A 27,190-nucleotide genomic window follows, 5' to 3' on the forward strand; every position below is an offset into this window, starting at 1 on the left:
ACACACACACACACACACACACACACACACACACACACACACACACACACACACACACACACACACACACACATGAACTCACCTTTGCATATTTAGACGAGTAAGGGTCCTCAAAAAGTGCCCACATCCGCTTCTGCCAGTGTCCCCACGTCTCCCCCTTCCCGGCGGGGGAGCCCCCCAGTGCAAGCCTCTTGGCTTTCTCCAGGTCGTCCTCCCCCCCCTCCGGCACCCCGTCTCCCTCCTCGTCCTCCGGCCCGGGCCCCCCGCCGAAGCTGTCCAGCGCCTCCTCAGCCTCGCGGTGCTGGCGGTAGGTCATCCAGCAGCACGGCTCCACGTCCGTCTCGTCGATGCCCCAGAATGCCAGCTCGTCCTCATACAGCGGCCCGCACACATCGGCCGGGCAGTGCAGCCTCCCGGTGCGGTAGTAGTTGAGGATATGCGCAAAGACGCCCGGGTGGCGGTCGAAGAAGAACTCGCGGGACTCGGCATCGTAGTCGAAGTGTTCCGGAGCGTCGGGCTCGGCCAGCAAGGCCAGCCGGGTGCCGGGCAGCGTGCGGAGGGTGTTGCGGTACGTCTGGTGGCAGAATCCTCCAACGTTGATCACGACCCGCTCCTTCGCGTTCTCATCGCCATGGGGAGCCATCGTGGGTCCGCGCGCATGTCTTGGTGCACCTGCGAGTCTTTCAGGTGATCCCGTCCGGCGCGAGGAGGTCGGCCAGCGGGCTGTCAGTCACATACACACGCGTGCCCGAACTGACAACATTAACCGAGGAAGAGGAGGAGGAGGAGGAGGAGGGCGGGAAGGCGAAGGAGGAAGGGCGCGCCGGGTTTCTTCATCCAATAGTCTTCTCACGTCAGTCTCCAAGTCTTCGCGGGATTTTCGGATGCAAGCGTCAGTCCTGTTATATGCCAGCTTGTTAATACATGTTAGGCTACTAAGAGACACAGCCCGACTCCGTGTATTATTCTATGCTCCTTCACTAGCAAAAAAGCTTCGGTGCCTCGCGACTGACGTCTCTTTGGGGGGGGGGGGGTGGGGGGGCTACCTGTGCTGCCTCATCGCTGCAGGTGTCCAGACGCGGCCGTGTTGACTGGAAGGAAAGCGCGAGGCAAACGAACCTACACCCCCCGCTCCACCCCCCCCCCCTTCCTCATTGTGAAAAAGCCCTCTCTGATTTTAGAATGAGTTGTTGATAGTGAGACGCGACTCTATACAAACACACACACACACACACACACACACACACACACACACACACACACACACACACACACACACACACACACACACACACACACACACACACACACACACACACACACACACACACACACACACACACACACACACACACACACACACACACTCATTTTGTATCGTTGAATCCAACGGTAGATAGATGTTATATAAACCACGACATATAAAAATCGAGACATAAACATCGACAAAAACAAAAACAACTTTCCATCCGTGATGCTGAGGTAATGGTCATTCTTTATTTATTGATTCCTAATTTCTAATTTTTCACTAATTCATTGACTGATCCCCTGTATTGAATGTGTGCACATTTGAGCGGTTGCCCAAATGTGTTAACAACATTAGAACCTTTACAGAACCTCTGATCAACAGCCTCTTCTCTCGGACATTGTGTCAGCTTACCGACTGCAGGGAGGAGCGAACCACATCTAATTTCGTTACATTTTCTCTACTCTGTATGTTTGTATAATGACTGGACGCACGCACGCACGCACGCACACACGCACACAAACACACACACACACACACACACACACACACACACACACACACACACACACACACACACACACACACACACACACACACACACACACACACACACACACACACACACACACACACACACACACACACACACACACACACACACAGTATTTTGCTCCACTCCTGTAAACATTCTTTATAAGAGAATAAACACATGACCAGTCAGCCTCCGTGGTGTTTATGTCTTTTCAACAGCATCTCTATGTTGTCACTGATCCTTTAAGAAGGTGTGGTTCAGGGTCTGACCGCGGGGGCGTGCTGTTGTACCAGACACACGCAGGCTGCTTTCCATTCCAACCGCAGAGAAGGATCTGGCTGCAGCCTGTAGGACATGGACATCCACATCCAACTGCTCAACTGCTACGTCACTCAATCCCATCTTCCAATTGCCGCGACCACGGCAGCTCTGGGGAGGCCTGGTTTATCCCCGGGGTGGGAAAGTTTCAATATCTTCTTTCAAAACCTAACCCTAACCCTAACCCTAATCACTACCCTAACCCTAACCCTGTTGGGCTAGCTTGTTAGTTCTTGATTGATGTTCTTTCCATTACATGGTAAAAATGTATCGTTAACCAAGGTACATGGAAAATTATTAATCATGAAAATGAAATTTCCCACTATATCGATGCTTAAAAATGGACATAATTAACTCAAATCATCGCTGAAATAAATCCATGGACGTAGCAGTTGAGCAGTTGGAAGTGGATGTCCATGTCGTACAGGCTGCAGCCAGACATTATATGTTTCAACCGCAGGGGGAGCAGAGACGTCGGGCAGGATCGGCTCGGCCGTTATAGGTTTGCGTATTGTGTTGTCAGGCGGGCTGCTCCCATCTATCTTTAAGGGGCGGGGGAGAAGTTGGGTGTTGCCTCCCTCTTCAAGCATAACTCGGGACCCACAAAGAGTTGCGCTCCGTTACAATCTATCCTCCTGAACCAGCGTCTCTCGGTCTCTCTGTTTACCCGTCGAAGCACCCCTCGAACCGCGAACCATGGGAGTGGAAGGCTGCACCAAATGTATTAAATACCTCCTCTTCTTCTTCAATTTCGTCTTCTGGGTAAGACCCGATTAATCTTTTTCACGCGCGGCGCTGCGGGGCGCACGGCGGGTTTCAGCACCCGCGGGCATTATGTGGTTACGCGTACTTTGGGATTAGAGGAACTCTTTAGTTGAATAGTTTAGGTTGATACTTGGCCTCACAAGTGGAGTGTTTTGTTTACATGTGGGCTGCAGGCCCGTGTGGGAACCATGCGTATTCACCTTTTATCTCCTCTGAAGAGCTCTGACCACGTTGAATCAAAGCTCCTATGGCGGCGCGTAACGTTCCTATCTTAAGATTGTAGTAAATTGGGCTCATCATATCGAAACCTGGCGATGTTTATCTGTCGATATCTATGGGTCGATGTATATATGTCGTGGTTTAGCTAACACCTATCTACCATTGGATTCAACGATACAAAATCTCAAAAAGTAAAATTGCATGGCAGAGGAGTTAATCATATCTGCTTCTTCATACTCTGAGTGTGTGTGCTTGTGTGTGTGTGTGTGTGTGTGTGTGTGTGTGTGTGTGTGTGTGTGTGTGTGTGTGTGTGTGTGTGTGTGTGTGTGTGTGTGTGTGTGTGTGTGTGTGTGTGCGTGCGCACGCAGCGTTCATCACATTTTCCTCCTTGCGGTTGGCGGATCTCTTCGATTCCCAGTGTTGGGAGTCGAGGTCCGCACTGAGAGGCGCTGAATGGAAACTCTGAGTGTAGACCACGACGCTAACGGGCCGCCCGGTTACAACCTTGTTACACACACACACACACACACACACACACACACACACACACACACACACACACACACACACACACACACACACACACACACACACACACACACACACACACACACACACACACACACACACACACACACACACACACACACACACACACACAGTGGTTAATGGCTAATCATCAGGAAACATTAATATGTTTCCTGATGATGTAATATAATATATAAAAATATATATATCAGAAAAGAAGAAGATTAAATGTATGTATGTGGTCCCTGTGAGGGGTGAGGTCTGGGGGGGGGGGGGGGGGGGGGGTAACCTAATAATACGCCCCGCACATTGAGACCTCAGGAAGGAAAACCCCGCTCCACTATGAGACTCTTGTGTTACAGGATTTCACCAATATGACCATTGATGTGTTTGCGCTGTGCGTCCGACGCGGGAGTGGATGGTAATAGGTTCCTAAGTGGACACTTGAGTGTGTGACGCTAGACAACCCATAAGCAGCCTATTGGCTGCGGGGGAGGAGGAGATATGTGTTTGGTTAATCACCCTCTTCCTGGTCGGGGCCTGGCCCCAGAGCCGGAGGAGGATGATGTCACAGATTTAAATGGGGAGTCTTGACTTGACTCGTGTTGGAGCTGGATCTCCTGTTTATGTTGCTAGTCACTCCAGTTCAGCTTCTAGTTGGGGCTGGCTGGCCTGCTCCCCTAAAGGTGGGACTGGGTGAACTGGGAACCAGTTGGGTCTGGCTTGTTTTCCTACTCTCCTTAAGATGGAACTGGGTGAACTGGGAACCAGTGTGTGAGGAAACATGACAAATAAGCCCTTAGTGAACGCGAGCGACTTTGGGTTAAAACAGGAAGTTTCTCAAACTAAACGGAACGGAAGGATGTGATTAGATGTCAACTGCCTGCGGTGGAGCAAATTTGAGTGACGGCCGGGGCGGGGTTGGACAGTGTGTCCCATCGATGAGACCGTACGCCACACGTCCTCATCATCAGCCCAATGCTGGTCCAACTGGACGCTCCTTCTGAGTAGAATACCGCCTCACATTCAGCCATTCATACACACATTCACACCCCGACGGCGGAGTCAGCCACGCAGGGCGACAGCCAGCCGGTCAGGAGCAGTCAGGCTGAGGTGTCTTGCTCAGGGACTCCTCGACACTTGAACTAGCAACCTTCCGCCCTTGTCGGGCCCTCCCTGGTTCGTCTGCTCCTGGGGGCCGCTGGTCTGAAGGACAAAGAGGATCTTCGTGAAGCACGTCGTGGGCTAAAGCATGAGGAAGGGTTCAGTTACCCAACGGTTTGGGCAGACCGTCTGCATGAATCCACAGGTAGATAACAACTCAAAGGCAGTATCCCGGTCCGGTGGGTGGTCTGAGTCCACGGCCCCCCAGCGCCCAGCCCCCCTCTCTGGGGACCCCTCCCCAAGAGCCCGGGAACCACTTAGGAGGAACCCGGTCCTGGGGGGGGGGGGGGGGGGGGGCGCATGGAAGGGGGGGCTCTCTGAGGAGACGGAGGCCAGCCCCCCCCCCCCCCCCCCCCCCCCCCCCCCCACCGTCATAAATCAGAGCCGGCATCTCAGAGGGTCTGGGGTCAGGGGTCACCAGGGAGGGGGAAAAGGGCGTGAACTGGGACTGTGTGTGTGTGTGTTGTGTGCGTCTGTGTGAATGTGTGTTTGTCTGCATGAATGTGTGTTGTGCGTGTTGTGTGTGTGTGTGTATGAGCATGCTAGCCAATCAGGCAGACCAGAGCAGTGTATATAAGTGATAGAGCCCACCCACCACCCCCACCCCCCTCCTCCTTCCCGGCCCCCCTCCCCCCTGCTAGCGTGTCACACATTCTCTACAACCGCCATGTGCGGCAGCAGCAGGAATAGCCCCCCCCCCCCCCTCCCCAGGCTCCAGTTGGCCGAACACCTCAACGCCCGCCGCTCAGTCCAGGGGGAGCCCACAGGAACCATGCTCCAACGGGCCGGACCCCACCGGGACCCCTGACCCCCGCACCATGACCCCCACTCTGGGATAATCAGTTTAATGAGTTCATTCATAAATGACCTCCACATTCAGAATACAAAGCCCCTTTTAAAGAAGGCTTCATTCAGCTCAGGTCAGAGTACAGTCATTCTCCAGCGCCCCCAGGCCCCATCAGTACATGATCACAGCATCTAATGCCGCTTTTCCACCGCACATGTAGCTCGACTCGACACGACACGACTCGACACGACTCGACACGGTAGCAGCGCGGGTGCTTTTCCACCGCAAATAGTACCTCCGGGACGTGGGCGGGGTCGTCTGCGCGAAAGGGCCGTGAAGTATTTTTGTACGCGACGCAAACAACACCTACGTAACCCACACATGGACAGAACCCACATAACAACAATGGAGAACATCGATGCGATGGTATTCGTGTTCGTATTATTAGCTGGCATGTTGAAGAAGTGGAATATGTTGGCTGCGGCGCTACTATGGCTGTTCTATCGTTACCAGCATGGTTGCCATGTCGCTCTCGTGACTTCGTCACACTCTCTGGCCAATCAGTGGCCGGCTGTCTGCCGACGTCACCTTTTAGCATCGGCTCAGCCGCTTGGAACCTAGAGCGAGGCGGTACTAGAAAAAGCAGCCACTTGAGGTACTAGATCGCGGTGGAAACGCAAAAAAGGCGAGCTGAGTCGAGTCGAGTCGAGTCGTGTCGAGCTGGTACCATGCAGTGGAAAAGCGGCATAAGGCTGCTTCTTACATGTCCCTCCTTGCTCTGAGTCAGCCGCACCATATGACACTGTGACTGCTTATTGGGCATAACAGCAACTTGAACCAGCCAATAAGGGCCATCCTACCAACACCTGTCCATTTCCATCTGCCGTCCTCAGGTGCAGTGTGTATATGCATGTGTTTGTGTGTGTGTGTGTGTCTCAGTGTGTGTGTGTATGTGTCTGCATTTGTATGTGTTTGTGTCTGCGTGTGTGTGCATATGGGTGTGTGTGTGTGTGTGCGAGAGTGAGAATGGGAGAAAGAGAGCGGGAGGGAGGGAGACAGAGGGAGGTCAGTGGCCCAACAGCTGAGGGGTAAAGACTGGTTCGGTTGTAATGCTTTAGGTTGTGTGTCTGTTTGTGTGTGTCCTTCTGTCCGTGTCCATCAACAGACATGCAGCCGCACACAGAGGCTGATTGGAGCGTTTTGTCGTCTCAGTGCGGGGCGACAAGGCTAATTTAGGATCGATTCTATCACCTTAGCGTTGGGGGTTATTTTCTGCCAAATAAGGATCTGAGATAGAAATGTCTTGCATGAAATACTAGTCTAAAGGCGGCTGCATGCTTCAGCGTTGGTGTTACGTTGTTGCGCAAAATTTACTCAAAGCAATTCATGCTCCCTTTTAGGTTGCGCGTGTTGCGCGTGTTGCCAAGCAATTTACCGCCAGAACAGTAGGTGGAGTAATATGTGGAGTAAAGTTTTTCGTTGAAGACGACCTCGAGAATGACGTCTTTGTCTGTGGGAGTCGTTGGTTTGTTTATGTGCCAAAGTTTGATGATCTCCTTTCGCGAGTCATCCGATATCTTCCCGACTCTCACCAAAACCGGCCCTTGTCAGGGAGCAGCTGGCAGATTATGTTTTGTCAGATGCTGGCGTGTTACCCCACCGGTACAATGTGCTACGATTGGGTATGCGCACTGACCAATAAATATACATACATTGGTCACTTGGAAGCATGACTTTTGATTCATTAGTTATCATGTTACACAAGTTACCTAATTTGGTTTACGTCAAACTCATTAATTCATATCCATATAACAGTTTATACAACAGCTACTGCCTTGACAGATGAATGAATTATTTAAGTGTAGGCCTATAGCCAAAGGCTTTAAGCTATAGCGCATAATGTCCACATAAATTATATGGTAGGCAGCATTATTAGAGAAAAGGGGTTTATTTATCAAATACAGAAAATAGTCCCACCATACACGCACACATTTTTCATTCACTACACACTCACGCTTTCAAATTTCATTCACTCAAAGAGGCTACTGAACTTATGTTTCACACAGAACATGAACACTTATGTTTCACATAGAACGTGAACACAAAACATTACGTAATTAATTCAAATAGGCTAACACTAAAACAAATAAGGCCAGTAGGCCTAATAGAACGAATATCGGGTGACAAGATCATTAAAATAGCTCACAATCCCGCATCAGCTGTTTGATGTCGCGCATCAAAATAGCACTTTGCCCCTGTGGAAGGGTTCGCATAAAGGGTTCGCATAATTATGTGCCAGATCGTGTGGTAGGTGGCGGTATGAAAATAGGATATGTGATACTCCAGGCAGGAAGTAGTAACCAGGCGAGCAGACCAATCACAGCCTTGCAGGCTGCGCGGCTCGCGTAAAAGCTTACGTAAAAAATTACGCAAGTCTAGAAAAATCGCCCGACGCACGCAAGACGTGAGAAGTCGCGCAAGGGGTGCGCAAGGGCGCGCAAGGGCCTCTTGCGCTTGCGCTTACGCTTACGTAACTGAGCATAAATCAGCCTTAAGGCGGCTGCATGCTTCAGCGTTGGTGTTACGTTGTTGCGCAAAATTTACTCAAAGCAATTCATGCTCCCTTTTAGGTTGCGCGTGTTGCGCGTGTTGCCAAGCAATTTACCGCCAGAACAGTAGGTGGAGTAATATGTGGAGGAAAGTTTTTCGTTGAAGACGACCTCGAGAATGACGTCTTTGTCTGTGGGAGTCGTTGGTTTGTTTATGTGCCAGATCGTGTTCTCCCCATACAGTGAATGATGGCAACAGACAGAGGAACAGGGGTGATGAAGTTGTTGATCATTGGGGTTGTATAAATGTGCATATCTCTCTACATTTTAAAACGACATAATGTGTTGGCAGCAAAGTTAACTTCACTTCAGGTTAATGCTTTTGTATATGAGCCTGCCGGGTGATACTCCAGACAGGAAGTAGTAACCAGACCAGCAAACCAATCACAGCCTTGCAGGCTGGGCGGCTCGCGTAAAAGCTTACGTAAAAAATGACGCAAGTCTAGAAAAATCGCCCGACGCACGCAAGACGTGAGAAGTCGCGCAAGGGGGGCGCAAGGGCCTCTTGCGCTTGCGCTTACGCTTACGTAACCGAGCATAAACCAGCCTTTAACGCCTCGTTTCCACATACGTACATTCTCGTATGCGATCCAACCGTCTCCGACCGAAAGTCCATTCATTCCTATGTGATTCTCCGTAATGTCCGTTTTTCCTCCGAGACTCCTCCCCTCCGTAAAATTTCTGTCCGATATGTCCGTAATATACGTTCAAAAAATTTAACTTTCGCCGTCGTTTTACGGAGATACCGTATGAAAGTTGTTATGTTTTTCACAAAACTTGTAGGCTAAGTACCTTGCAGGCCAAACTCCTCAGCGATCTCTTTCCAAGCCTGTTGGTTTTGTTTTTATCTCTGTATATGTCGATCCTCATGTTCCAAAGTACCGGTCTCCTATCCGCTTATCCGGGGTCGGGTCGCGGGGGGAGCAGCTCATGCAGGGGGCCCCAGACTTCCCTTTCCCGGGCCACATTGACCAACTCTGACGGGGGGATCCCGAGGCGTTCCCAGGCCAGTGTTGAGATATAATCTCTCCAACTAGTCCTGGGTCTTCCCCGAGGTCTCCTCCCCACTGGACGTGCCTGAAACACCTCCCAAGGAAGGCGCCCAGTGGGCATCCTTACCAGATACCCGAACCACCTCAGCTGACTCCTTTCTAAGTAAAGGAGCAGCGGCTCTAATCCGAGTTAGGGAGACGCCAGCCATCCTTCTGAGAAAACTCAGCTCGGCCGCTTGTACCCGCGATCTCGTCCTTTCGGTCATCACCCAGCCCTCATGACCATAGGTGAGGATAGGAACGAAGATCGACCGGTAGATCGAGAGCTTTGCCTTGCGGCTCAGCTCTCTTTTCGTCACAACGGTGCGGTAAAGCGAACGCAATACCGCCCCCGCTGCTCCGATTCTCCGGCCAATCTCACGCTCCATAGTACCCTCACTCGCGAACAAGACCCCGAGGTACTTGAACTCCTTCATTTGGGCACTCATTTCCTACCCGGAGTAAACAATCAGCTGATTTCTCCTAACATATTTTGTCCGTAAATAAATTCATGCCCGTACGTAAAACACTAGCGACTCCTTCCGTAAATTTACGGAAGCACGGACACGAAAAACATACGTATGTGGAAACGAGGCGTAAGTATATGTTTACAGCCGTCTGTCGCAGCTGTTGCTTAGTTTTGGTTTTGGTTTGGGACCGTCTAATGAGAGCCGCTGAGCTAGGCTGCAGACGTTATACTTAGTCGATTCTAGACGAGGGGATTTTACCCCAATGATGGAGTTTAAAAATAAGCAGAACACAGTAGGGTGTGAGATCAGGACCCAGTCACCTCCCTGCTCCTCAGAACCAGCGCTAACTTAAAGAGAAACATCTAGAAGTCTGAACATAAAGCAGTACAAAACGCTCAGCAGATTGATAAAACCAATAATTCCAGGTCAAACAAATAGGAAACAGAGCTAAAGATAAATAATACAACTATGATAAAATGTAAGTGGCAGCTATCGCACCAACAAAGTACTTTGGAAGTCCCCCAAGCAGGTATTGTTGCGATGGATCCGTTGTTTACATAAACAACGGTGGAATGACTTCCTGTCATCTCCTTCATTCGTCATACGCAGAGAGCCACTCTGGGCCCAGACACCGGCCCCCCGCCGCAGGGTGAGGGAGGGGGGGGGGGGGTTCAGAAGGAGAAGGGTCTAAATGTGAGCCCCCTGCTCTTTTGTCTGAGAACAACGGCGTGCAGGCCCCCGGCTGGACGGGGCCCCCGGCTGGACGTGGCCGGGCTTCACGCCGTTCATCACGGCCGTTAACATTAGACCGTCCTGACGGTATAAAGCCGTCAGGATCTGTCTCCCAGGCTCGTCTGCTGCCTCGATTCGGGTTTCCATTTTTTTGGGATCAGTTTAAACTCTGCGGTAATCCCCATGGCAACAAGTCTGGGAGGTTTTTTTAAAGTATGTTTAGCTACAGTTTGTGTGTGTGTATGTGTGAGTGTGTGTGTGTGTGTGTGTGTGTGTGTGTGTGTGTGTGTGTGTGTGTGTGTGTGTGTGTGTGTGTGTGTGTGTGTGTGTGTGTGTGTGTGTGTGTGTGTGTGTGTGTGTGTGTGTGTGTGCGCGTGCGTCTATGTGTGTTGGGGGGGCCCTGAAGAATGCCGGTGCTAGGGGCCTCACCTCTTGGCAGTGACACTGTTGATCTTGTTGCTAGGCAGCGGGTTGTCTCTGCACTGGAATGGACCTTAGCGAGGGAGGGAGGGAGGGAGGGAGACAGAGAGGGCAGGCGAGAGGGAGGGAGAGGGAGGGAGGGAGGGAGACAGAGGGGGCGGGCGAGAGGGAGGGAGAGAGAGGGTGGGTGAGAGGGAGGGAGAGAGGGAGGGAGGGAGACAGAGAGGGCGGGCCAGAGGGAGGGAGGGAGACAGAGGGCGTGCGAAAGGGAGGGAGAGAGAGGGAGGGAGGGAGGGAAGAGACCGAGAGGGAGGGAGGGAGAGGTTCTGATGATTTTATGATGAGTTTAAAAAAAGACTAAAGCTAATCCTCCAAATATTTTTGAAAGGTTAAATGATATTAATTTGACCATGTCCTCATTAGAAAGGGAATGATTAAACCGCGAATAAAATCACTATTCACTTCTTTCATAGCTTTTGCATCGGCCAAAAACTGATGTTGGCCGATTCGTTTTTTTATGCGATTATACCCATTGTGTAACAATAATGTGATTGTGCATCTGAATGCCACCTCAGCATTATGAATGCACCTCAACGATTATGAATGCACCTTTAGCGTTATGGAGGCACCTTAACGATTATGTATGCACCTTTAGCGTTATGGGCGCACCTCTTACAGATTAGACATGATTGTGTTTTGCAGCTTGCTGGGGGGATCATTCTGGGCGTGGCCCTATGGCTGAGACACGACACAAAGACCAGCAAGCTGCTGGACATCAAGTTTGAAGAAGCCCAGGCACCCAGCACCTTCTACATTAGTAAGTACCGCTCCTCTCCTCTCCTCTCCTCTCCTCTCCTCTCCTCTCCTCTCCTCTCCTCTCCTCTCTTCTCTTCTCTTCTCTTCTCTTCTCTTCTCTTCTCTTCTCTTCTCTTCTCTTCTCTTCTCTTCTCTTCTCTTCTCTTCTCTTCTCCTCTCCTCTCCTCTCCTCTCCTTCCCTCCTCTCCTAACCTCTTCTCCTCTTGACACCTCTCCTATCACTTCCTCTCCTCTCTCTCCATATTCAGTTTGCCTAATGGAAAAGTCACTAATGTTAAGTCTGTAGGCTAAAACATTGTATTTGAATTAGCAAATGGCTAGTCAAGTACTATTGCTCTTATTTAGAGGAGACTCAGCTTCATATCATTTGTTTTCTCTGCTGTAAGTATCTGCCTCTGCTTTACAGAAGAGCCTGTGTGTGCATCGGGTTCTTTCCACATTAAAGGAGTGGCCATGCCAACTGCGAAATCACCAAATGTTACAAAAGTCTAATTTCCACATTTAGGGGAGTAGACATGGAGACATAATTGAATAATTCTAAAGTAGTTGTTGCAGGACAATTCAAAGTTGCAAAAGGTGTTTGCTGTACGATGTGGATGGCTTAAATGAACATTCATATTACACAGAACAGGAACAGATACTCTGATGTAGAGTGTGGCAGACCGATGTGGTTGTAGAGCATCAGGGGAAGTGGTTGTGGCAGTGATGAACACATGGACTGACTGAGTGATCGATCAGCATTATTATTCATAGAAATGTATTGATTGAAGGTAAACGGTTTATTCAAAAGCATTCATACTTTATGTTTTAGTATGAATGGCGCTTGAGATTTAATTGAGTTTCAGCTGGCAGAAATATGAAAAGCCTTTCAATATCTAATTTAGTTAAAACCCTAAAATTAATTAAAAATGTAACTGTTTTGTTCTTTTTTTAAGAACTCTTCTAAAACAGATGGACTGTTATTGGCATGTTGTCATGTATTTCTGCCTAAAGTTAGACAATGAATGGACCATTCAGTCGGTTGGAGGTCTGAGGAATGCTGTTTGTTTCAATCTTACTCAGAGGAATGATTCCATGAATCAATGAGTCCACCTCAATATGGAGGACCAGGGTACGTAAACATGCTGTATTACGTTCTGCCTAGCTGTTTCTGTCCCTTCTACCAAATAATACCGGCATTTCTTAATTATGTCGAAAATAGAAAAAAAATATCCTATATTGTATGCTTCCTCATGCAATATACCATTGTATGAGGAAGCAGGCAGCGGTTGGTCTGGCAGTCGGGTTGGTTTAGTTGGTTATCACATTTTCTTCAATAAACACAGCTTTATTTTGCTTTTTACGAAGCACACTCTACACCAGAAGCACTTTAGGCATTGGAAAAGCGATCCGCGCCGCACCTTTGCGAACTGAACCGACCTGCACCCTCCGGTGGAAACACGCCATAAATAAAATAAACACCATTAGTCAATGCATATTTACGCTTTAACTGATGTTAATTATTGGTTAATAAATGCACCCTCATGTAAAGTGTAGCACATCATCTGTAGTAAAAGTGTTATAATATGTTTCCAGTTGCATACTTTCCAGACATTTCCAGGCTCTTTCCTTTCCACTTCGGTCAAAGAGTACATTGTGCTATTATTAATCCTCCCAGCGAGGGGGTAGAGATGCTGGGGGTGAGGGGGTAGAGAGGCTTGGGGTGAGGGGGTAGAGAGGGTGAGGTGGTAGAGAGGCTGGGGGTGACGGGGGAAGAGAGGCTGGGGGTGAGGGGGTAGAGAGGCTGGAGGTGACGGGGTAGAGAGGGTGTGGTGGTAGAGAGGCTGGGGGTGACGGGGTAGTCCTGCTCCATGTTCTACGGGGACAGTAACCTGATCTGGGGGACCGGCGCTGGGCTGGATAATGTTAGTGTTGAACTGCGGGTCTAAATGTTGACGTTGAACAGAGAAAGAGAAAGAGGAGGATGAAGATTCATGTTGGGTTCCCTCAACGAGGGTTAGTTAGTTGGTGTACTACGTAGTTGGTTTACTGGGTGGTGTACTGTAGGTGGTGTACTGGGTGGTGTACTGGGTGGTTTACTGGGTGGTGTACTGGGTGGTGTACTGGGTGGTTTACTTGGTGGTGTACTGGGTGGTGCACTGTAGTTGGTGTACTGGGTGGTGTACTGGTTGGTGTACTAAGTGGTGTACTGGGTGGTGTACTGGGTGGTGTACTGGATGGTGCACTGTAGGTGGTTTACTGGGTGGTGTACTAGGTGGTGTACTGGGTGGTGTACTGGGTGGTGTACTGGGTGGTGTACTGTAGGTGGTTTACTGGGTGGTGTACTGGGTGGTGTAGGGGTCTTTGTTTTATATCAGGAAGTTCTCCATCCCTCCACTGGGAATGCTCCCACTATTATTCCCAGCATTCACTTTGTTCGCCGTTCCTTTTTGGGTATCATTTTTTGTATGTGTGTATTGGGGGTGTGGGGGTATGTGTGTGTGTGTGTGTGTGTGTGTGTGTGTGTGCGTATAGGTGTGTGTGTGCGTAAGTGTGTTGAGGATTATCAAAGTTAGTCAGCGTAGTAATTCTTCCCCACTTTTTGAATGACCGCGAGTGATGTGGGTGGGGCTGGAAAATGTGTTGAAATGAAAGAAGATTACGTTGGAATGCAGAAAAAAAAACTGTTTTTGATGACTAACGGATCAGCCGTGTGAATGAACTCCCCTGAACCTTCCTGTCCTTCTCGAACCCGGAGCGAAGCTTCGTGACGTCCGTCTTTGATGTGTTGTGAAGTCAGGAGGCTCTTCTTGTGTTTTGCACGAAAGAGTGTTTAATGGGGGGCTGTTTGTAGAGTTTTCTCTGGTCCTCATGTGGCTCTCAGGGGCCCACCCGGGTGGCACCAGACGGAGACCGTGAGTCACAACCATGTGGCGGCACGCGGTGTGACACGCACACGCACACACACACACACACACACACACACACACACACACACACACACACACACACACACACACACACACACACACACACACACACACACACATCCATCTTACAGTTCACTGTTTTCGAAGATTTCAAACTGATTAAAACATTCCAATCTAATATCCAACTTTGTCGAAGGGTAGTGCAGCTCCTATCTGAACTCTGTTGTGTGTGACATGTCTCCTAGCTGCTAGAAGTGCGCATTTCTGAAGTGGCGTGACATTTTCTTTACATACATCGCACATGGCTGCCAAGAAAAAGAAGAAAAGGGGGGCAAGAGTCACATGACCCCAAACTGGGTGGGGCTTGTGGAGTCTGGACTCTGGTCCTCAGTGGGTCTGGACGCTCTGCTGGTTCCCAGAGCCAGTGGGTCTGGTCTATGCTGCTCTGGTCTAGGGATGGGCATTTGTAGGCATATCAGTGTTTGAATATCCGATAAAAATAATTTGAGTAACTTGTTAACCGGTTAAAAAAAAAAGAAATGTGTACCTCACTCATAATGTAGCCTGAAGTTCATCCAAGATCTGGCCTTCACTAAACAAATGTATTCGTTTTCCATCTATTAGTCAAATAAATAAGGAAATCAAATCCAATTTGTTCAATTTAATTAGCATTTTAGAAGGAAAAAGACACTCGAAATCAGTATGCTGAATCGAAACAAGTTGAAACGAAACCATCATTTTTGACAAGAATATGAATGAACAGTATTGCATACTTAAGGCACAAACTGAAATTAGATTAAAGAAAATTTAAGGCACAAACTGAATAGATTCAAGTAACTGAAGCACAACAGCAAAAAGCATAAATACTGGTGGGCTTGGATATCAACAGAAATCCACTTGCAATGCATTGGCCTACCTCACATTACACATGATGCGCATATAACAGAACATCAACAAAAATATATTATGTGTAAGACGGAAATACAGTATGTCTAAAACATTTCCAGTTAACATAACACATAAGCCCACCTACTGCATCACTCATTCTTGTTAAAAAAAATGAGCATATCTACGTGCTCTGGGATAGGCGGGTGTGGAGGTGATTTACAATCAAGCCCGCCGGGGAAAAGACTCTCCGCTGGAACGGAGGTTGCCGGTATGGCCATGTATTCCAAGTAGTAAATGGCGTTAGTATACACGTTTAATGAAAAATATGTAATTAATATAGCTAATGAATATATTTAATTAACTGTAGGCAAAAATCAAATAAAAATCCGCTACAGCTACAGTCGAATACCCAGGTCATTTCGAATAACCGAATACTTGAATAACCGTGGGCATCCCTAGTCTGGTCTCTCTGCTGGTCCTCAGAGCCAGTGGGTCTGGTCTCTGCTGGTCTGGTCTCTCTGCTGGTCCTCAGAGCCAGTGGGTCTGGTCTCTCTCTGCCCGCAGCCTGTCTGAGTCACCAGGGAAGGTTGAGAAGAGGAAAGTGTTTCTCAAGGAAACCTGGAAACGAAACAGCGGCTCTGGAGAAACCCAGAAGAAAAGAGGAAGGAGGAGAAGGGAAAGTCAGAGAGACAAGAGACAGGGAGTCAGAGAGACAAGAGACAGGGAGTCAGAGGAGAGACAGGCAGTCTGAGGAAAGACAGGCAGTCAGAGGAGAGACAGGCAGTCAGAGGAGAGACAGGCAGTCGGAGGAGAGACAGGCAGTCGGAGGAGAGACAGGCAGTCGGAGGAGAGACAGGGAGTCAGAGGAGAGACAGGCAGTCGGAGGAGAGACAGGCAGTCGGAGGAGAGACAGGGAGTCAGAGGAGAGACAGGCAGTCGGAGGAGAGAGAAGGAGTTGGAGGGGAGACCAACCAGAGACGCGGGATTCTGGACCTTTAGAACAGATAAACATCGGCACTCAGACACGTCTTAATCTCAAATGTTTGGCTAGAAAAAGATATCTACAAACGTCTGCATCTCAAACGTTTGAGTGCTCCACATCCAGAGTCTAGAAAGGCTGAGGGGGAAGCTTGTTTTCCATCTGAGCGGCAGCTAAGAGGGGCGCTTGTTTACTGGGGGGAGGCTGAGGCTCCGCCTGCTCTGCCCACCAACAATCCCCAACCTCCCCCAGACGAACCCCACCCAGACGGGCCCAGCGAGGGAGGGGGGGGCCTTTCTGCCCGCCACACAATCTTAATGATTACATCCTGCCAATCACATAAAGCCTCTCTCTCTCTCTCCACCAGAGGGGTGGGCGGGAGGGAAAGCATGTGGTCAGGGAGAGAAAAAACACATAGTTCGACCTTCAGTCCCTCCCCTCCCCCGCTACAAACTCTCTCCCTCCACCCCTCCTCCCCCAACCCCTCCTCCTCCTCCTACCTCACCAAGGATTTTTCCTCTCATTCGCTCATTTGCTAATTTCTTTCCACTGTCGTCCGCTCCTCATCTGGTTGCGATTACCTCCGTCTAGCGCCGAGTCCTCCTCCATGGCTCGCCTCCCCTCTCCTGCTCCCCTCGCCTTCTCCCCGCTCTCTCCCTCGCTCTGCACATCTGTGTTCGCGTTCCCGTCGCTTTACAGCGCTCCAAAGCCGTCACATTCCTCTTGTTGTTCCACATAATCGAACCTATTCTTCCTATCGGCCTCCTGATCTTTATGTGTCCTGTGTGGGGACCGGATCTGCAAGGCCGTTTTTCTATTGTTGGGTCCGAGTAAACTTAGAACTCAGGAAGTCATTGTCTTCCTTCTCTGTGGTGAAGCGTTCTTTTTACGCACGGTGACAATGAGGTAAGATTTAACCCTGAGGTGGACCAGGATCTTTATGGGCCCCCCCCCCCCCCCCACCCATAGATACTTCACTAAATAATGGTGACTTGCTTTAACTTCCTACACGACGTGGAACCATCAGAGACGACTTCTCAGTCTGTTCCTGGGTGTTTGGAGGCTGGGAGGGGCGTTCAGCATTCATCTTGTTTAATAGGAGGATAAAGTCAGCGTTAATGAACAACTGTTCCTCCTCATCGTTCACCGCTGCCCCTCTCAGCCAGTTGGCGTCGTGGGGTTTCATATGGAAACATAAAACGTGATTCTGCTGCGGTAGCTCTGAGCTCCACTTCTCTGTGCAACAGCAGAGTTAATGTTTGACAGAAGTTTAACTATCTGCTGTATTTTAGACCTAAAACCTTGGAGCCTCTGCTACTGTTGCAATACACTATTTATGCCATTTTCATTGACCTGATTTAGTCGTTAAAAAGATTTGGTGTTGCGATGACCCTACCGGTCAATATTGAAATAGAATAGGTTAAAAAGATGGAAAATACATTTTTATCATTTTTTGATTTTAGAAAGATGCTTGTATTTCCCCCCAGGCAAATTTAAAGCACTTACAAATGGTCTAATTTCTTAATTACCAAATAATTGTGCTATTTCATCCAAAGTATTGGATGAAGGAGGAGGAGCAGGAGGTTGAGAAGGAGGGAGGAGGGGAGGAGGGGAGGAGGGGAGGAGGGGAGGAGGGGAAGGAGGAGGAGCAGGAGGAAGATAATATGATTAAGTGAGCAAACGGCATCGAAGGAAGCTGGGAGGGGTGATCTGTGGGTGAGGGAGGGGGAGGAAAGGCGTGGCCATTTGTCGCACTAACCCCCCCCCCCCACCCCCACCCCCCCAACCCTAAGCAACAGTCTGTCCGATGATGTCATTTATGGGAATTGATAGGTCTGGTGGGGTGAGATAGAGAGAGGGTGAGGGACATAGAGAGAGAGAGAGAGAGAGAGAGAGAGAGAGAGAGAGAGAGAGAGAGAGAGAGAGAGAGAGAGAGAGAGGAGAGAGAGAGAGAGAGAGAGAGAGAGAGAGAGAGAGAGAGAGAGAGAGAGAGAGCGGGGGAGGGAGAGAGAGAGGGATGGTGGTCTTGGCTTCCGTCCACAAAGTGGTGGAGAGCGACCAGCACTTGGTCAGTCGCCAAAATATCAATTTGTATATATCCCCCCCCCTCCCCCCCAGATCAGTGGGTGGCTGGGGGGGGACTCTAATGAAGATATTTTCTCATGGCAAAGAAAAGGCGTGGCATCACAAAATCTTTGTACGCGAGTGTGTGTATTTCTGTGTTTGTGTGGCTGTATTGTTGTGTAAGTGTGTGTGTGTGTGTGTGTGTGTGTGTGTGTGTGTGTGTGTGGGGGGGTTGCAAGCCGTTGATGCATGGAATAGCGGAGCAGAGCCTCAGCGATGGGCGGCGACCAGTTAGTGGTGCACAATCAAGTTAGGGCCCCGATTACATTAGGCTACCGGGCCGGGGCCCCAGCAACACAGGGGGAGGGGAGGGATGGGTGGGGGGGGAAGGAGGAGGGAGGGACGGAGGAGGAGGGAGGCAGGGGGAGGGAGGAGGAGGGGGAGGGAGGGAGGAGGGAGGGAGGGAGGGAGACACAGGTAAATAGAATCATCCGATGGAGGGGCCTAGGGAGAGAGAGGCGGGCTGCGTCCCCCTTCCAGTGAGGGGCGGAGCTGCCTGACGCCCTCGTATCCAAGGCATTTCTCCTGGTAGCTTTTGGCTGGCGCTCCGAACATTTTCCCCGAGACTTACAACGTATTATCAACGCTCCACCGCATCACTCCTCCCCTGCTTGGCTGGCTCGGACAACATTCATTGGTCGATTCCAAATAGCTTGGTTCTCATAAAGAAAAAGGGTACATTGAGTATAGTGCTATGACTAAGAACTACTAGCCTGGCTATTGCCAGACCAAGCTCAATCGTAGATTGCACGTTGGTCTGGGGAAGCTGCTGTCATTTTCTTCATCACAAGAGGCGTGATCAACGGGCCTAGTTCAAATGACTCTGTACGCAATTGGCTGCTTGCCGTAGCTTCCCTGTCATCATTGTGTTAAACCAGCCAATAGCGCGCCAGGGGGATTGCCAGCTTGGTGATTGGCTCCCGCAAAAACGTATCGGACGCAGAAAGAAATGTATTGCTCTGCTCAAGAGCAATACATTTCGCCCTGCAGAAGGGGCTGGGAGTACCCAGTCTAAAGAACTACTGTACCCAGAAGCCTCGTGGGCGCTCCCTGTCTGTCGCACCCTGCCATGACATCACAGGTGTAAAGGCTTCGTGGAAGGTGGCAGTACTCTAAACACGAAACAAAAGTGAAACAATCCAGGGAACAGTTTCGGGGCCCACCTTACAGGCCTCTGTTCAGAAGGGGAGCAGGGAGGCTGGCAACCCATGGTCGGTGTGGTGCCCCCTGCTGGCCATACATTGCTATTTTGCTCAGAAGATAAAATGGAGTCGAGAATGCAAGCGTAAATAAAGATGAAATGACTGATTCTGAGCTATGTCCCGGATGTTGTAGTATCCCCCATAAACACGCACACACACTCAGAATGTTGTATAATCAGGCGTCTTCGTCTGTTAAAGGTAAACAAATCTAAAGACCATCTCTATACTTCGTCTGTTAAACTTGCAGTCTCGGTTTTATGGCCTCATATTGGATTTGTGCGATTATTTCTTTCCTTTCATATTTATCTTATCTTGTGTGTGTATATATATCTTGTATCTTATCTTGTGTCTATATTTGATGACACAAGACATTAAGTTATGCTGTAGAATACCTGTGTCTCACCACAAACTTTACAAAATTTCAAAAAATACTTGAAACACACACACACACACACACACAGGGCCCCCACCACCTCAGTAATAGCTGACCTTTGACTTCTCGTTCTAGGTGTCTACATCCTGATTGCCGTCGGAGCCGTGATGATGGTTGTAGGTTTCCTCGGTTGCTATGGCGCCATCCAGGAATCGCAATGCCTTCTGGGAACTGTGAGTCAATAACAACAATATTTGTCGGTTGCATTGTGCTCAGATACATTGAGAAAGACAATAGCTATTATTTAATTAAAAACTTTGTATACAGTTGTTGTATTCAGATTAAAGTCACAATTTAAACATTCAATTACAAAAACATAAGCTTTCTGGTTTAAAGTATGTTAGCGAAAATTCAATTATTCTTGATAATTGATAGTTAAAAAACATACGTTAATACAAAACATAATAACAGTAAAGGAAACTCACATTTGTCTCATTGAATCATTCACTGGGGGAGGGTAAAGGTTCAGAGCGGTGGTTTGAAGCACTGGGCTGAGCTTGTCTGATGATATTTGTCTGTGGTCCTCTGCAGTTCTTCGCCTGCCTGGTGATCCTGTTCGCCTGCGAGGTGGCTGCGGGCATCTGGGGCTACATGCACAAGGACACAGTAAGACTCACTCTCTCACCATTCACTCTCTCACCATTCACTCTCTCACTCACTCACCGTAACCCAGCATCACGGGTACATGCACAAGGACACAGTAAGACTCACTCTCTCACTCACTCACTCACCATTCACTCTCTCACTCACTCACTGTAACCCAGCATCACAGGTACATGCACAAGGACACACGAAGACTCACTCTCTCACTCACTCACTCACTCACTCACTCACTCACTCACTCACTCACTCACTCACTCACTATAAACCAGCATCATGGGTACATGCATAAAGACATGGTGAGACACACTCACTCACTCACTCTTTCACCATAAACCAGCACCACGTGTGCCAGTGCTCCAGTCAGCGAACATCTTCAAACAGAATTAGAAGTTCCAGAAACAGCCACCTTCCAGTCTGTCCAGGCCTTGTTCTACACTGAGCTACATCGTGAAGTAATCCCACCCAAATGATTTGATCTTATTACACGTCTGGGCTGAATACTGGATTCTGTCGGTCAGGACATTCCACTGTGTGTCACTGCTGAAGAGAAGAACGCAGCTGTGATGACAGACCGTTGCTATGGCTACAGATCTTCAACCATAGAAGCGAACAGATAACGTGTTTTTGATATTATCTTTGTGACAATTAACTCCTTAATTAAAACTTCTTAAAGGCCCACTATGCAACTTTTTTAGCCAAAATTACATTAAGTATGCAGGTTGAGAGTTATGCTGATGGTTCTGCATCCATTTCTGGGTCGATTGGTGGGTGTGTCATTTTCCCATGTCGCCTCTACAGTGAAAAAGCGCATATGCAACTTGATCTGCTCGGACCGGGACATTCCGGATGTGACCCAGCGGAAGTATCCTCGAAAATGTAGTCAGATTGTAGTTTCGAAAATGCTTTACGGCACAGACACACACCCAAACATGGCACCGGCTAGATATAAACAGCCAGTTGCGAGGCAATTGTTGCATTCATCATGGATCAATCGACTGATAAGGGACCCAAGAGAAGACTGTCGGTGGAACAAAAGAAGAATGGACCAGAAAAGAGATCAGACACGAGTTAAAGGGGAACTATGCAACTTTTTTTGGCTTGATTTACCTTAATATAACAGGCTAGGAGTCATTGCGATGGTTCCATTATACATTTTTGTTCGATTGTTCGTTGTTTCGACTCCCCCTTGCGCATCTTGGCGGAGAAAAGGAATATGTTTCTGCCGGCGACCCGCCGCCCACTCTCGCGGGAGTCTCGGGTCTCGCGAAGTAACGAATTGCTTTACGGCACAGACCCCCAAACACGGAACCGGCTCGATATAAACACAAGTAAATAAGGGATTGTTACATTCATCATATATCAGCCGACTAAAAAGAGACGGAGAAACCCAATGTCGGAGGAACAGAAGAAGAGAAAAGGGAGACTGACCGACAGAGAGGCCAGACACGAGTAAACGTTGGGCAAGCTTTTCAGGAATAGCGTGAACTGAAAGAAAAAGAAGACTGCAAATCAGACTCCGATTTGGCCGTGTTGCTTTTGAAATTGAAAGTACCCTTGGGTGAACTTTGTCCTCGTGGTATTCTTGATGTTGATAGCCTCTGTATAAATGTGTTTGCTCAACCATTTTGTTGTGAGCCCTGTAAAAATTGTTTTCTCGACCGTTTTGTTGTGAGCCCTGTATGTTTCTAGCTTGCTTGTTGGTTGCAACCATATAAACACCTTTGTTTCCATTGATGTTTTGCTTTTCGTCTGTCTCGTCCCCCAGATACAAACTGAATCCCCGAATCCAGGTTCTTGTTTATTTAGATTATTATGTTGGCCAACACTCTCACACTGATTGTTCTGTTCAACATAAGATAAAACAATTATAATCTAGGATATAAATTCTCCCCGTCAACTATAAAAAAGGATGGCTTTATGTTTATTGCAATACAAATTCACAATTTAAAAAATGCATAACCTTGCCTACACTTTATGAACATCTACTTCGGACATGGCTCCACGCATTCGCCGGCTTCTTTGAAAACAAATGCACATGGCTCGCGTAGAAGTGCATGGGGAAGGGTCGTCAACGAGTTTTTACGACAGTGTTGTAAAATATCTACTACGAAACTGAAGGGGGCGCTGTGTAGAGAAATGTGCGTGCCAAAACCAAGAAAAAAGCGAAGAAATTCCCGAAGTTGCATAGTGGGCCTTTAAAGCTGTGTTATAAGCAGAATTATCCATCAGGTTATTTCGCTTAAACGACCGGATTCGCTGTGACGTGAGCATGTGACTGTTGTATGATGTGTCATGTGACTGTGCCCGCCAGGTGACCAAGGAGATGATCAACTTCTACGACTCAATTTACGACAAGGCGGTCTCCGCAACTGTGACGCAAGATAAGAGAGAGGCCGCCGCCTCTGTGCTCAGGGGTTTCCACGAGACGGTATGCTAAGCTACGCTAGCCCCTAGGTCACGCTAGAACCTACGTCACGCTAGCCCCTACGTCACGCTAGCCCCTACGTCACACTAGCCCCTAAGCTAGCCCCTATGTCACGCTAACCCCTACATCCCGCTAGCCCCAACGCTAGCCTCTACAGTAGCCCCTACACTAGCCCCCACGCTAGCCCCCACGTCACACTAGCCCCTAAGTCCCGCTAGCCCCCACACTAGGCCCTACGTCACACTAGCCCCTATGCTAGCCCCTACGTCCCGCTAGCCCCCACACTAGGCCCTACGTCAAACACTAGCCCCTACGTCCCGCTAGCCCCCACACTAGGCCCTACGTCACACTAGCCCCTACGTTAGCTCTACGTCACGCTGTCCCCTGCGCTATGCCCCTAATATATGTAACTTTAAACAATATATATGTTGTATAATAGTACATATATATTACACACATACAATATATATTAATATCACTAGATCTTTTGTATTGATATGCTATTTTAATAAATATGTATAAAAATGTGTATGTATATATTACTAATATATCCTATATTGTCTCCTCCAGCTGGACTGCTGCGGTAAAGGACAGATCACCAGTGTGTTGACCACACTGACAGACAAGATGGGGCTCACCTCCATCTGTCCCAAGACCATCACCCTCACCGTGAGTCTGACCCCCCCCCTGAGCAAGGAGTTACCATCCTGGTACCGTACCTGACAAGTAGGCGGTCCTGATGGACATGCAAGAACGACCAATCAAAGGCCGTACGCCGGGAACAGTACTTGTGTAACAATTGACCCTTTGTGAAACAAACCGCCTTTTCTAATGTGATTGATGTTGATCGCTCAGCAGTCGGCCAAATACTGGGACTGACAACGCAGACAGCCAAAGAGATGCCTGCCCTGAGCTCTAGGTATCAGTCAGGGCGAGTGATGGTGTCACATGGTGACGTGGGGCACCAACAAGGCTAGCCGTGCGTTTAGCCGTCCATAGTCTGAATTAGGTGATTATTCAGGAGGCTCATGGTCTGAATTAGATGATCATACGGGGGCTGTGGAGGGTAAGCTGGTTGCAGAAGCTGTTGTGATGATGTTGTTCATCTTTACTTTTCCCTGACAGAACTGTCACACCAGGATCGAGGAGCTGTTCACTGATAAGATCTACCTGATCGGCATCGCCGCCCTGGCGGTCGCTGTGATCATCGTAAGTGTTTGGGTCTTGGTTAAACGTGATGACCACTAATCAATTAAATACATGATCTTATTAAATATGGAAAATAACCCAACATCTTTCCATTTCCTCTCGCTCCCTCCGTTTCTTTCTCGCTGTCCGTCTGTCTGTCTGTCTCTCTCCCTCCCTCAGATCTTTGAGATGATCTTCAGCATGGTTCTATGCTGTGGGATCCGCAACAGCCCGGTGTACTAGAGCACCAGGGGGGCTCCCCCAAGATATGATGGAAGGAACCCTTTATGTCCTCCTCCTCCTCTCTCTGTACATGTATCTGTATCTTCCTTCACTGCTCACCATCCCTCTCTCTCCCCCCCTCCCTCTCTCTTCCCCTCTCTCTCTCCCCGTCTTCCCCTCCCTCTCTCTCCCCCCCTCCCTCTCTGTTACCCCTCTCTCCTCCGCCCCCCAGTGGCTGTATTGTGTAACTGCCCCTCTCCCCCCTTCCTCTCTCTGCTACCCCTGGTGGCTGTATTGTGTAACTGCTTGCTGGATCTGTAGTCGTCTAGGAGTGGGGGGCGTCTGTACCCCGCCGCCGCTGCTCCTCTCGAAGATGCTGTTTCGTATTTGACCAGTGCTGCCCTTCAACACAGGCACACAAACACACAAACACACGCACACACACTACACGCCCCACAAGTTCTACCGAATGCAAAGCTTCACTTTTCTTTCGTTTTTTGTTCTTTCTGACCTTCACCGCGTTCACGCTGAAGTCTGTGAGAATTCCTCTTTTTCCACTGTTTTATGTATAAACTGTATATAAATATATGATAGCAGTGCTTTATGACTGCATAAGCATGGTTGTTGTACTAGACTCCGCTATAGTGTTAATGCTTGTTTGCCTTGCCTTGACCAACCACTAAGAGCTTGAGAGCTGGTAGCCTGGCTAGACATGACAGAGCCGCGATGCAGGCCGACCTACTGCAGTCAGCATCATGATAGAACCGCGATGCAGGCCTAGCGACTGCCGCTAGCATCATGATAGAACCGCGATGCAGGCCTAGCGACTGCCGCTAGCATCATGATAGAACCGCGATGCAGGCCTAGCGACTGCCGCTAGCATCATGATAGAACCGCGATGCAGGCCTAGCTACTGCAGCTAGCTTCCCTAGCGTGCACGTGCACACACTGACGCACACGTATACATACATACAAACGCACACACACACGCATGTATACATGCATACAAATGCGCAGACACACACACACACACACACACACACACACACACACACACGCACGCATATGAAGACCTCCCTGCCTTATAGACCATTCTTACCATTCAGTCACCTCACAGTGGGCCCGTGTGTGTCGGGGCGCGAGGAGACGTTAGAGACGCACCCCGGGCTTCCTGGCTCAAAGCCATGTGATCCCCATTCCCCAGGTTTATATTACGTAACACCGTTTACCCTCATCCTGTGCTTAAACCACACAGGAAGGGAACCCCCTGATTATCATGTCTAGGACGGCCGTAGCGATCGCTATGGACGCAGCGATAGGCCAGACTTCATCGCAGGTCATCCAGGGCCGTGCCACTCCCTGTCGTTGGGTCCTCTTATCATTCGATGGCTCAAGAGTACTTAATTTAAGGCCTTCACATCGTTGGGCTCGATGCCCGGCGACACAGTGCGTTAACGCTGGAACCTGCGAGAGCTACTCTGATTTCATCGGTTCCCTACCCTGCTGCAGTATTCACGGCTCACCATTAGAGGTCAGGCGTGTTCCACTGCCAGCTTTGGGTTGATCTCTGTTAGTTTTATTTAGTCCAAACGGTCTGGGGGATTCGGGTTTCAAAACGTTCAGAGACAGTCCACCGATAGATGCGGATACCTGCAATTGAGGCAACAACAAAACAAGCATTGATTTGCTCGCTCCGCTCCCTCCTACACGCACAATGCCACACACACACACACACACACACACACACACACACACACACACACACACACACACACACACACACACACACACACACACACACACACACACACACACACACACACACACACACACACACACACACACACACACACAACTGTAATATCTAACACGCATCCTCCACACCTTCCGCGTAACCAGAAGTATTTCTGTTATCGTCTCCGCACGACAGCCGTGTCTTGCTAACTAGTTAAAGCTATGGTGAGATAAGCGAAAATATGTCTTGTAACATGTACAGATCTGTACAATTCTACTAATTAAAACCATGAAGACTGTGCTAAGACAACGTATGCCTTTTTATTGTGATCACTTTGTCTAATACGCTTCGAGGGTTATGGTGACGGTGCCTCTGCAGTGTAGGTCAGACTGTCACCAAGCTGTCCTCGGTGATAGATATACTCTGGTCTCCTGAACGTGTGGTTGGAGGTCCAGGCGGAGGAGTCCATCACACGGTCCTGCCTCAGTGTGACCCAGGTCGACTCAGTAAACTGCCAGTGATGGAACCAGGTGCGCCTTATGTTGCACAGCGTGGTGACAGCGACCTCAGCGCGCTGCATTGGCACCGCACCTACAAGCCTTCTCTCCTCTTCGGTGTGCCCAAATATTAAGGGATTAAATGTATTTTACAAATAATCGAGTTGTCTTCCTATCTTTTTTTCCGCCCGTGCTAAAGTTTGTATGTTGGGATGTTCTAGGTGGAAACAGGCCCTCAAGTTCATATTCAATAAAAGTGCTTTTGATTCAGCCTGGTGGTCCTTATTAAAACAGAAGGAGAACCTTAATAAGTTTATGATAATAATACTTTGGATTAGTCAAACA

The 27,190-nt window shown here is 49.0% G+C and overlaps 2 protein-coding genes across 2 annotated transcripts in view; one reads left to right on the forward strand and one right to left on the reverse strand.

The window, feature by feature from the left end:
* Window positions 1-643, reverse strand: part of LOC130402989 (potassium voltage-gated channel subfamily C member 1-like) — a 12,321-nt gene extending 11,678 nt beyond the window's left edge. Inside the window, exon 1 of the mRNA XM_056607084.1 lies at window positions 83-643. Within this exon, the coding sequence (XP_056463059.1) occupies window positions 83-643 (561 nt within the window). The remainder of the gene's footprint in view (window positions 1-82) is intronic.
* Window positions 644-2,604: 1,961 nt separating this feature from the next.
* cd81a (CD81 molecule a) lies at window positions 2,605-26,395 on the forward strand. The gene is made up of 8 exons (XM_056607750.1): window positions 2,605-2,861; window positions 11,527-11,641; window positions 20,251-20,348; window positions 20,707-20,781; window positions 23,090-23,206; window positions 23,774-23,872; window positions 24,329-24,412; window positions 24,572-26,395. Exons 1-8 carry the CDS (start codon window positions 2,796-2,798, stop codon window positions 24,632-24,634), a joined length of 717 nt encoding a protein of 238 aa, XP_056463725.1. The 5' UTR covers window positions 2,605-2,795; the 3' UTR covers window positions 24,635-26,395.
* Window positions 26,396-27,190: the final 795 nt, after the last annotated feature.

The sequence above is a fragment of the Gadus chalcogrammus genome, chromosome 14 (assembly GCF_026213295.1).
Source record: "Gadus chalcogrammus isolate NIFS_2021 chromosome 14, NIFS_Gcha_1.0, whole genome shotgun sequence".
In the NCBI taxonomy this organism is placed as follows: Eukaryota; Metazoa; Chordata; class Actinopteri; order Gadiformes; family Gadidae; genus Gadus; species Gadus chalcogrammus.

Coding starts and splice junctions, on each gene's coding strand:
- cd81a (XM_056607750.1), top strand. CDS start 2,796: ATGGGAGTGGAAGGCTGCACCAAATGTATTAAATACCTCCTCTTCTTC. Junction 20,782..23,089: donor GCTACATGCACAAGGACACA/GTAAGACTCACT, acceptor TGTGCCCGCCAG/GTGACCAAGGAGATGATCAA. Junction 24,413..24,571: donor TGGCGGTCGCTGTGATCATC/GTAAGTGTTTGG, acceptor TCCCTCCCTCAG/ATCTTTGAGATGATCTTCAG.